Raw genomic sequence first — 12,920 nt, 5'->3', positions numbered from 1 at the left:
GTCCTCTTTTGGAAGACCAAACAAAGTAGTTTCGCTTTCACAACGAAGCACACAGCGTCTTCACGACATGGCTGCAGCGTCAACAAAACTACAGTGAGAATAAAAGTTACGCCTTCTTTCTTTGCGTGAACATTTGGGCGCCGTTATGCAAATCTCCCCACATAGTGAGGTAGATATGTGGGGGCGTGTTAGAACGAGCCGTTTTAGGTAGGTGTGGCTGACTCTGAAATTTTATAAAGGATATCTCTTTGGATTTGAGACTTTAGTCTTTGCAACTTTACAGATCTTCTTTATGCACCAAGAGCTTGTAACACTCCAAAGAGAAAGGAAAAATTGAAATCGCATCATATGACATTTAACAATTTCAAGTAACATGTTTGAGAATATATATATTTTTTTACTTAAACATCTGGTGTGGTCATCTGGTCATTCTCAGAACATTGAGAAAACTGTAATTAAACAGGCTGCTTTACACAAGTATGTGCATCAAACTTACTTAAATGAGGGGGAAAATGAAGTTTCTTAGACAATTTCAACAGCTAAGAAAACAAGTTCAGTTTCCACTTAAAAGTATATAAAACAATTATGCTTTTGGCTTGATATTTGACTTTAACTTTAATTTTGACATAATACCCATACTTTAACCAAAATTGTAATGAGTAAAAATTCTTAGAAATGCACTTTGATTAAAAGTATTACAGTAAAAGTACAAATTCCTCCTTTGTATAGTTATATAGTATAGCAATTAAGTACAAATATTACAATAACACTTTGCACTTTTGTGTGTCACTGACAAACACGTCACAATACGTCAACACAATAGTACACAAACACACACATGTACAGTCAAAAATAAAACATATAGATGAACAGTAAAACCGCAGATGCATACACAAAAACCTTTCTGTGAAGGTAAACTAATATAAACCCATGTTTTTGGATAGATCATTTTAATTGAGTAAAACTGACAAAGTACCCATATTTAAACTTCAGTTCATCAGCATATTTTACACCCCTGACAACACACACAAAAGTCGTCTGTGTGATCTCTTGCTTCGGTTTATTGCATTAATGAGTCTGTATTAGTGTGAGATTGTTTGTAAGGGAAAGTTCACCCAAAAATAAAAATGTTCTCAACCTACTCTTGTTCCAAACCTGTATGAGTTTCTTTCTTCTGTTGAGCACAAAAACAGATATTTTGAAGAATGTTGGTAACCCAACAGTTGACGGTAGTCATTGACTTCCATAAGATTATTCCTTATATAGAAGTCAGTGGCTACCGTAACTGTTTGGTAATCAACATTCTTCAAAGTATCTTATTTTGTGCTCAACAAAATAAAGAAGCTCACACAGGCCTGGACAACTCGAGGGTGAGTAAATGATGACAGAATTTTCATTTTTGGGTGAACTATCCCTTTAATGTATGTGTGTGTGCGCACAAATCTTTTTATCTCGATGCGGCGCGGAGGCGCCTGGAAAAAAAAATGAGCGTGTCGCTTCCATTATGAGCGCGCCTGCCGCGCGTTTACATTTGAAATAACGAACTTGAGCGCTCAAAAGATGCGATATGTGAACGGCCCCTAAGTGAGTAAACCCAGAGTGGAAGAAGAAAATAACTCCCTGCTCTCTCTCTCTACTCCCCCTCCATCTTTCTCTTTATAAATACCTACCTGTGTTCTGCTCAATCCTTCTTTTCTAGACATCTCCTTTCCTTTCTCTGTCTTTCTCCCGGGACGTGACACAGAATTCTGTTAACTGCTCGGGAAATGCATTTATTACCGTAAGCCTGCAATGCTAACAACTGCACTTCCACACACACGCACACAATCAGACAGTGGGACCTGCAGTAGGCCATTGATATTCAGTACAACCACAGTCTACAAGCAAGAGAGGATTTAGAAGTAAAGACTTGTGTACACACACACACATTTCTTTGGCACTCACAGAAACTAGTTTATTCCACAGAATCTGTTGTACATTCTGTATTATATGGATTACATGTGCATGGAGGAGAAGGAGTTCCTGACTGTCACAGAAAAGGGGGGCAGTCAGAGAGAGAATGCTTTGAGATAAATTGATTTAAATGGAATGAGATGGATTTTAAAGAAAAAAAGGCTGTCAATTTAAACTGTTAATTTAGTTTGATTAATTACCATCTTCATGTATCTGTGAATCAATAGTCAGCTGCTTCTAGAAGCAATGCACATGAAATAAAGAATATACTGACTTTTAAGTAGAGATATGCCGATATTAAGATTCTGTTCTGTATTTTCATGTTATGGCCGAAAACCTATACTATGTTAAAACTATATACTATTTTGTCTTAAATAAAGAAAAAAGATTTGAACACTAAAAACTATTAATCTTTTAAAATGCTTCAAGAGAATTTAGAAATGTATAATGTACAGGATGAAAAAGGGATATTCATTTTGAGATTTGATAAATATTACATTTAACAGTGTTATTAAATTATTCATGTTTTTAAAGATTAAATTTAAGTGAGCATTAGACGTTAAAGGTAATCTAAATGTAAAATTAAAAATATGGAAAATGTGCATGCACAATTAAATATAAAATAGCAACAGAAGTTGATACATTAAAAAAAACTAATAATCTAATATCTTTATTTTGGGTCTTTTATCAGCAAATACAGACTTGCAGGTATGAAATTACAACTAATTTGATTTATTAACTGACATATGCAAATAGTTTGATTAAAACTTCCAATCGATTGACAGTCCTCAAAAAAACCTTGCCATATGCAGAAAAAAATACTTGAATTAGGCACAATAACACATGCACACACGCAAACAAGTACACTCAGTGTGACAGAGACCCATTCCTGAAGCACAGTCTGACATTGGCTGATAAAAAAGTCTATTATACAAGGTTATAATTTAGCTTGTCCATTTAAAATCTCTCCATTAACATCCATGATGTGCACACATACACACACACACTCCAACTCTTGCTAATTCTCTAATTATGTTCATGATTATGGTGAACAGGGCGCACTCGTGGCCCAGCTAATGATGGCTTTAATGGCCAAAAATCCCCATTAAAAACCCCATTCTACACACATACAGATACACGTGCATGTAAACACACCCCCCCCTCATATAAAGAGAAAGAGCTCACAATTCTCCATTAAAAATTACTGTAAAGGGGAATATGGGAAAACAGCTGGGATTTTTCTTTTCTTTAATTTTCTTAAATGAGAATAAGTGTTGCATACTCATTCTTGGCAGTAAATAACCGTAAGAAGCTATTTCTTAACGGACTTTGAAAAAAAAATACTCTTCTGTTATTGTAATTTGATTCAGTCATATTAAACAATATTAAACTAAATAACCATTTAATTTAGCACATTTTAACCAGACAAAACTATTTTGAATGAAGCTACATCACTGTGTTGAGACATTTCTTAAAGATAAAGCAGAGGTCTAGACCTCTGCCACCCTTTACCTGATTCGTTGACAAGACATAAAATGAAAGTGTCACTTAACCACTGCTAAAAACCCTGATCATGCGGCAGTCACACTAAACTAACACAAAGCAGCAGTAAGTGTGATTATTAATTGTTTGAAAGCCTCTGCTTTTCACCCTCTTTACGTTTACATTTGCATATATGATACTTTCAGAATTAGCTTGTCTGTCTGGATTAGTGCTACTCGATCTCCTACTTGTGCGCTTGTGCGTGTGTGTGTTCAAATGGATCACATGAGCCAGTTGTCTTTTGTTGACGTGAAAAGAAGGCAGAAAGCCTCCAAACCACCCAATTTTACAGAACACACACCAGCGAGAATATAACCTGCTGTCATGTGTCTGTATATCACCATGTACACGAATCTCAGGCAGCCTTTCACTATATGTGTGTGTGTTTGGAGGCTTTGAAGCCTGTCTGTGTGTAAGATAGCTGTTGTTCTGTGTGCCAGAGCTCCAACGAGCAGAGTAACAGGAGAATCAGGGAGAAAGAGACAGACAGAATGAAAGACTCCAAATGCTCTTTTTTTCTATTCATTAAGATGAGATGACTCTTCAATTTGGGCGGTTCTCCTCCATCAGCCTGCTGGATTTAAGTGAGCGGGAGTCACGGCTCTTCCTGCTCAAATCACAGACATTTACACTGCTCACTTCCCCTCCTTCAAAGGACAAATACACAGGGAGATAAAGAGACCACACACATACACTCAGAGGGACCACACACACAACCATACAAACTCACCCATTTGTGTGTATATGCACGTTTGTGTCTGTGTGTGTGATTTGAAGCACATTAAATGTCTTTCTCTGCTGAAAAAAACTAGCCTAATTATTGGCTGGTTTTAAAGGGGTTTTGGGATTTGTCAGTTGGCCAACCAGCTAAACCGTCTTAACATCAACTTGGTCTGGCTGCGAGACCAGTTTAGGCTGGCTTAAGCTGTTTTTCTCAAGGTGTACTTAGGGAAATTTGCCTTGCAAAAGGGGAGACGTGAGGACTGTTCTATTCAGATACAGATTAGAGACATCCATATATCACAAAATTGAGAAAAGCAACTTTCAGATGAGTGAAAAAAGTGAATCATGGCCATTTCATAAAAAGAGGGATGACAAGACCACAGAGATGGTGTTTCTATGTAAATCATTTGTTTATAATAAAACACAGCGGTGTGAGGCGAGAGCCGGTGCTGTTCGTTTCATCATCATGAGTTGTAGTAATGAAAGGTGTGTCAAATCTGGCCTGCTTTTGAAGTGAATAATTGGAGACTGGAAGAGGCCCGAAATACACATCATTTCCATCTGCATTAACATCCTCCCCAAAGTACGAATCAGACCCCCTCCTACTGCTGCACTGTCGAAAATGAAAAGTTGAGAAAACTCAAAATGTCACGGAGATGTGATGAGACTTTCATTTTCTCAGCATTCGACTGAGGTACCTCATGCAACCTTCTTTGTTTAGCTTTGCACTACAAAAAAAAAAGAATTAGTTAATGCTGCACAGCAATCTGGGAAATCTAACCCTTAACAAATCAGCAAAATGGACCCTTTTCAAAGACTGTGATGATGTGTTCACAGTTATTAATGCTGTAAATCTAGCAACGTTTTTATATTTTCACTTTCTTAATTTTTAATGCACATTTATAACACTATACTTTGTGTTTTCCTATATTAAATTACATAAAAGTAGTTAACGCTGCTGCGTGAGTGTTTCTAATACAGAAGCTGAGGGAGTGACTGCAAATTGGATATCTTTCTCTGTTTTGATCAACATAATCAACTTCTTGATATTTTTCCTCTTTTGGAAAGACAGAAACACTGTCGTGGATTTATTTCTTTTGCTAGTGGGGCAAATGTGAACTCAAAATATATATTTGTTTTAGTTCCCATTCATACAAGTTTACCCGACTATGGGAACCTGGAAATGTGAAAAGGGTTCATAGTTCAGTATTAAAGTGTCTGACTTGTCAAGTTTCAGTTAGGCTATCTGAGCAAATATTTTCAGTATATTTGTTTTTATATATTTGTATGCAGATTTGTACTGTATGTATGTTCAGTGCCTAGCTGTCATATAATACTTATCTTATCTTAAAATACCTTGGTTTCAAGCCACAACTTCACCGAGCATGTACACAGCAGTCAGATGCTCTCAATTGGTCACAACATCTTGTTTTTATGAACATTATAATGTTTGTTAGTTTATATAGATGTGTGAACTTGCTTGATGAGCAAGCAGTTAAAAGTCAGTTTTACAGAATATTGACCATTACATTAACATAATTATCAACAATTTGTGTCTGCCTTAATTTTATGATATATATGATATATATAGATCAGTGTATCCATCCATACGTGATGAAACTTACTACAAAAAGCTCATAAGCACAACAATTATTTATTGGATTATTACAGTGTGCCGAGACTGCTGGGATCACTGCTTCTATCATGCTCTTAGAGAGTGTCACACTGTTTGGAAATGATTAATAAATAAAGAGAGGGGATTCATAATAATAATTAAGAAGAGGAGATGAATGAAATGCAGGGAGGCTGAGCCACAGAAGGTGAGGAGGGTATTAAAAACATTAAATGAATAAATAGTGTGATTATGAATGACTAAGTAAAGGCGCCGCAATAGAAAAGAAAGAGTGTGGAGCATCCTCTTATGTGGCATCCCCTGCATTCATTGCAACCCCTCACCATGACGAAGAATAAATAAACAGAAGTGATTGGTGTGATAAGTGGATGTGGTTATGCACAACTGCCTCATTCATCAGCCTCAGTTGAACTGGCATTATTAATTAAGATTGCTGCTCTTCATATAGATACTAACATATAAATCACAGGCGCACATGCGCACAGACCAGCTTCAACTCAATGATAACGCAAAGTTGATGAACAAGAACCAGGTCTTCTCTGTTACTTAGATAGATCTCTCCGTTTACTCATGAATATGCACCAAGCAATTTGCATATGCAAACCTTGGACTGTTATCTGATTTATGGGCTTTGCCGTTCAGTCTTTCCATCCACCTGCCAATCAAATCCCTTGTTTATGCATTGCTAATGACAATTCAGGAAATAAGCAAGGTAGCTGCTTATCCCAAAGATTTTAACCTACGCACAGCGTGAAGTCAGCTCACCTCACTTGAACCAAACTGTACATGTGAGAGCCATCTGCACAACACCTGGACACACCTGTGCTCTTTCTTGCATGCACACAAATACACTCACACACACTAGCTATGCAATGGCCTGCATCCAATAATCTGCTATACATTCACTACTGTTCAAAGGTTTGGGGTCAGTAAGATTTATTTTTATTTTTGTATTTTTTTGTAAAGAAACTAATTTTAATTCAGCAAGGATGCATTCATTGATCAAAAGTGACAGTAAAAGCATTTACCATTTTAGAAAATATTTCTATTGAAATGTTCTTTTGAAAATCCTATTCATCAAAGAATCATGAATTCTGAAATGTATCATGTTTCCACAAACTATTAAGCAGTTTTCAACATTGATAATAATAAGAAATGTTTCTTAAGCACCAAGTCACCATATTATTGTGACAGTAAAGTAAATGCTGCTAAAAATTCACAGGAATAAATTACATTTTTAAAATATACTGAAATTGTAATAATACAAAATATACCTCTTTTTAGTGTATTTTCATCAAATAAATGTGGGAACTCTACTTTGCTTCAATAAAATGCTACTGTCTAAACTGTCTAAAGGCAGAAGACAAAGAACAAAAAAAAAAAACAATGTAAACATCATTACGGCAAACACATGGTGGAAAAAAAATCGTAGTACACTTTAGTGTCAGTCAAATATATATATATAAAACTCCACAGATGACGATGAACGATCATATGAATGTGGTATCCGTCATTATAGTATATGGACATTGATGCTAATGCTAGCTAAAGAGCTACTGAACGCATCTTTAAAAAAGTCTTTAAGGGGCACCAAAAGATCATTTGGATTGTGCTCATCGAAGCTTCCCAGATTGTGCCCTAAAAATTAAATAGAAATTATTTTTAAAATGTCAACACTTACTCAACCCCCTGCCCCCACCCTGACACCAAATTTATTGTGCAATTCACACACTGATCTTATATAACTCCTAACAGCACTGTAAAGCACTGAAAAAAGGAAAAAACATGAAGTCACCTTAGTTGTTCTAACCTTTATATGTCATTTATGAAACCTAATGTGGTTGATTCAGCTGAACCAGTTTTTAACTCTGGTTAAGTTTGATGTTACCACAAAAACAAAATTTTGTAGGCCCCACAGTTTAACCCAACACTGGGTTGTGGTAATGCTTTTCAGGAGTCCTATTCGAGTATTTCTGTTTTGGATTTCCACTCTTGTTCTGTGATTGTGCTTTAACAGAGCGGAGCTGTTCCCCCTGAAGTCCACACTCACTTCACCTCTACTAACATTACACATGTGTTCACAGTGTTTTTTCTCAATTACATACCATATTAACAACAGAGTTCCCTCATGTGACTATAATGGAGCATTCACTCAGAATGTGAAAACAGAATCTATCCTTTCGTCAGCAGAGATGTTTGTTCGCCCAGGAAAACCGGTGGTTCGTATGTATTTATTCAAACCTGTTTCTCAATTATGCGTCTGAGAGGGTTCTGCATTTTTTTCTGGGATGCGCATCACTGGAGCGAGAGTGTAGGGCCTTTAGGATCACTGCCCACTCCGCGCTTAGTAATTGTCAGTGTGTGTACGTGTGCGAGCTGAAGGTACACTCTCAGCTATAACTCTCTTAGAAGATGAATGAGGAGGCAGTGGTCTGGTTGCTTTGTTTTTGTTTTTTACCTCATAGCCAACGGCACTTCTCTTACTGTTTACACCAAACGTGCTCTGCTTGAAACAAAGACGTTTAGCTGTAGAACACTCACACACATTCGTGCCATATCACACCCCCGAGTCAAAACACCAGAATACTAGCTTGTTCGGTCTGGTCCACAGTGAGGAGAGACAGAGTGACTGTGCAGCTTTGGCTGTAGACCCAAATTCAGCTCACTGACCACAGCTATTACAGCTATTAACATCCTGTGCTACATTTAGGCTCTGACCCCTGATAATAAGCGTATGTATAGCATGAGAATATAGAGCGACATTCAGCAATACAATGCTTTAATATCAGCTCTAAATCACTTTCTCTCTCTCTCTCTCTCTCGGTGCTGTATAACTAGGCCAAGCTGAGGTAACAGTGTGTCATCAGTGTTGCAGAGCAGTTATGAAGAGAGAGAGAGGGAAGTCACACACACACATACACACTGATAATGCAAGCTCACAGGCTAATTTCCCCTCACACGTTTTTACCAAAATGAAGTACACTCTTCCTAGAACACATCTTGGGGAACACTGTAGCTCGTAGTAAAACAGGGTTAATGTCCATACTTTCTACTGTGCAGTGGGCCGAAAGTGTGTAATGGCATTAGCTGTAGAAGTCTTATTAAACTTAATCCATGAAAATAAGCCAGTTTAATTTGGTTTTATCATGTAGCATATCCGCCCCGTGCTGCTACCGATGCTAATGCAGTTAGGCAGCTTTCTCGGTATGCTGAAACTGGGTGGAAGAAGCACTTTTAATTTCTCTGCGCAGTGAGCACTCTGGTGTGAATGGAAAAGCACATGGCGCAGATATAGTGCAAAATTCAGCGCAAAAAAAGCTAAAAATGTCTGTAAATGTAGCTTTTCCATTAGCATGTGATAACCTCTGTAAAATGTGTGAAAAGTGAGTGAGTGATTTAGATTGAGATTAAGACCGATAAATATCAAGCTCTCAGGCAGGTGGGCTGCTGCTGGTGCATGTGTTTAATTTGATTTTAATTTAGGCCAAATTTGTATTCTGCCCCAAGCTACTTATTAATGTGAACAGTACCTGTAAACTATAGGTCAATTTCTGCATTATTTCATAGGTTTTACAACCAGTAGAGCCAGATCACAGACTGATGCACCAACACACTCATTTATATCCCCACTGTTGCTCTAATTTACCGTTCAGTCAGAGCCGACATACCTAACCGTGACTAAACCAACCTCATCCATTCTAATATGAAGTCAAAAAATGAAGTGTGTATGTGTGTGAGAGAAAGAGAGACAGAGAGAATGTGTGTGTGTGTGTGTGTGTGTGTGTGTGTGTGAGACAGTGAGAGATGCTGAGATTGAATGGTGTCACAATGCAGGCATATTGAGGTCGTTTTGAAAAAGTGCAGCTAATTACAGCAGATGGAATGAAAAGAAACAGGGGACTAGACCGGGCGCCATGTATGATGCTGAAAGAGGGAGGAGAACGAAAAAGCAGAGGGGGAGAAACAGACGGAGACTCCCTGAGAAACTTGCAGGAGTGCGAGAGAACGGAGAAGTGATGGAAAGAGACACACGAGTAGAGAGAGAGGTTCTGTGAGGACAAAAGCACAAACCTGACCAAATTTCTACAACATACAGCAGATAAGAAACTATACAAGTCTCTCTTTTTTTTCATGTCAGTATGCAACATCTGGAGTTTCCAATGATCATTACTACATATTTGGTCGACTTTGACATTACAGTTGGGGCTTGAGGCATAACTCTGCTTTGTTTTATTTGATTTTTACTAAAGTAATTGACAAAAAGACCTCAGATGAGCTCTACAGCTTATGACTACAAAGTTCTGAGGACTACAAAGCACTCATATTCAGCAAACATCTACCTAACCTACATGTGGTTGTTTTCAAGATCAAGAGATCTAGAAAATATATCACTCCTACTTAAATATATCACTTAAAGAAAAAATAACACAAAGCCTATTACCAAAACAAATACCTGCATTGATTATAGTCATACAGAGATGTGCACAAACACTCACAATACACACAAACATGAACCATCTCAAAAAGCATATTTTTCAAGCATTTTTTTTTAATCTATTTAAATGTATTTTCTATAAAATGATGCCTTATTATCGTGAAAATAACGATTAAAAAGACGACTTACAGTATGTTTGAACTGTTCCAGTGTACCGCGTGCCTGGCTGCAGTCACCAGGTCAAAGTTCGTGCAGGTGAGCGTCAGAGTGAAAAGACAGAGCGCGTAGAGTGCTGTAAACTATAGGTCAATTTCTGCATTATTTCATAGGTTTTACAACCAGTAGAGCCAGATCACAGACTGATGCACCAACACACTCATTTATATCCCCACTGTTGCTCTAATTTACCGTTCAGTCAGAGCCGACATACCTAACCGTGACTAAACCAACCTCATCCATTCTAATATGAAGTCAAAAAATGAAGTGTGTATGTGTGTGAGAGAAAGAGAGACAGAGAGAATGTGTGTGTGTGTGTGTGTGTGTGTGTGTGTGTGAGACAGTGAGAGATGCTGAGATTGAATGGTGTCACAATGCAGGCATATTGAGGTCGTTTTGAAAAAGTGCAGCTAATTACAGCAGATGGAATGAAAAGAAACAGGGGACTAGACCGGGCGCCATGTATGATGCTGAAAGAGGGAGGAGAACGAAAAAGCAGAGGGGGAGAAACAGACGGAGACTCCCTGAGAAACTTGCAGGAGTGCGAGAGAACGGAGAAGTGATGGAAAGAGACACACGAGTAGAGAGAGAGGTTCTGTGAGGACAAAAGCACAAACCTGACCAAATTTCTACAACATACAGCAGATAAGAAACTATACAAGTCTCTCTTTTTTTTCATGTCAGTATGCAACATCTGGAGTTTCCAATGATCATTACTACATATTTGGTCGACTTTGACATTACAGTTGGGGCTTGAGGCATAACTCTGCTTTGTTTTATTTGATTTTTACTAAAGTAATTGACAAAAAGACCTCAGATGAGCTCTACAGCTTATGACTACAAAGTTCTGAGGACTACAAAGCACTCATATTCAGCAAACATCTACCTAACCTACATGTGGTTGTTTTCAAGATCAAGAGATCTAGAAAATATATCACTCCTACTTAAATATATCACTTAAAGAAAAAATAACACAAAGCCTATTACCAAAACAAATACCTGCATTGATTATAGTCATACAGAGATGTGCACAAACACTCACAATACACACAAACATGAACCATCTCAAAAAGCATATTTTTCAAGCATTTTTTTTTAATCTATTTAAATGTATTTTCTATAAAATGATGCCTTATTATCGTGAAAATAACGATTAAAAAGACGACTTACAGTATGTTTGAACTGTTCCAGTGTACCGCGTGCCTGGCTGCAGTCACCAGGTCAAAGTTCGTGCAGGTGAGCGTCAGAGTGAAAAGACAGAGCGCGTAGAGTGCCATAATCCCTCGATCTCTCGCTTTTCTTCCCAGTCTTGCAAGATCTTCTCACCCCACGCGACGCTGCGCTGGAACCATCCCGTTCGGCGAAGAAGGGCAGGAAGAGATGCGACCTAAAGCGCAGCTCGCTTAATTACTTCTATAGGGGTTTCGCAATCTATAGGTTTATATTAAGTGTTTAAAAAGTCAGAATCCATGGCGAAGACCCCCTCCCTCTGTCCCCATGGCGTCAACCCAAATCCTATAGTCCGACACGAGACCAGCGCTGTTCGCGCGCTGATGGATCTCGGCGGACGGAGCAGAAAGATGCAGACAGCCGGGTGCTGGGAGTTTAAATGCGGGAAAGAGAGAAGCGTGTCCTCCCGTAGCGTTGGAGAAACTCGGGAGGCAACGAGGCTCCTTGATTGTAAAACTAATATTCTCTTTTGTTGATGCTGCTCGTAAGATCGTATCTGGTAAATGCGCGTGGAGAATCCTGCACGCGGCTGCGGGATGTTTCACACTTGCAATTGTGTGACGAACAAGTGCTCAAGCGAGTTTTATTCGCTCTCTTTGGCCATATCCCCGCGCTCGCTCTCTCTCTCTCTCTTACCTTTCGCTGTTGTTTCTCCCAGGCGGGGTCAAGCAGCATATCCCGGTCCCAGTCATCTTCCTGATGCATATAGTCGTTCTCTCCTCCATCATAGTGATCATGATGTTGTTGTTGATGGTGGTGGTGATCCATTCTGAACTGCTGTTCCCGTCTCTCTCCGGTCCTGAGACTCCTGAGACTCCTTCTTTCTCTCTCTCTCTCTCTCTCTCTCTCTCTCTCTCTCTCTCTCTCTCTCTGTGTTTGGTAGGCTGTGCTCGTTCAGTCACCAGCTCCACCTCTTGCCCAGGACAAAAGCGCGCGTCCGCTGGCTACAGCTCTCAGTCTTTCAGAGACGCTTTCAGACAGCTGCTCTCGCGACGGACGAGAAAAACTTTATTTTATATCAGTAAACAATTACGACGGAGACCGTTCCTAGTGCAGTTTTAATTACCTACCAGCACAATCCTCTTACTGTCGGTCAGAGTGCAGTGCTTTATATCCTATTATAAGCAAACCTCCATCCTTCTGTGCTCCTGCTCGTTCCTAGTGCAGTTTTAATTACCTACCAGCACA

General features: G+C 38.7%; 1 protein-coding gene across 1 annotated transcript in view; it reads right to left on the bottom strand.

Annotated features, from left to right (window-relative positions):
• Positions 1-12,500, bottom strand: part of LOC107677021 (ephrin-A3-like) — a 55,903-nt gene extending 43,403 nt beyond the window's left edge. Inside the window, exons 1-2 of the mRNA XM_016471801.1 lie at positions 12,369-12,500; positions 10,476-10,585 (exon numbers count right to left, since the gene is read on the bottom strand). Of these exons, the coding sequence (XP_016327287.1) occupies positions 10,476-10,585; positions 12,369-12,500 (242 nt within the window). The remainder of the gene's footprint in view (positions 1-10,475; positions 10,586-12,368) is intronic.
• Between the last annotated feature and the right edge of the window lie 420 nt (positions 12,501-12,920).

The sequence above is a fragment of the Sinocyclocheilus anshuiensis genome, unplaced genomic scaffold (assembly GCF_001515605.1).
Source record: "Sinocyclocheilus anshuiensis isolate Anshui unplaced genomic scaffold, SAMN03320099.WGS_v1.1 scaffold620, whole genome shotgun sequence".
Classification (NCBI taxonomy): Eukaryota; Metazoa; Chordata; class Actinopteri; order Cypriniformes; family Cyprinidae; genus Sinocyclocheilus; species Sinocyclocheilus anshuiensis.
This window is presented reverse-complemented; position numbering and strand designations above follow the sequence as displayed.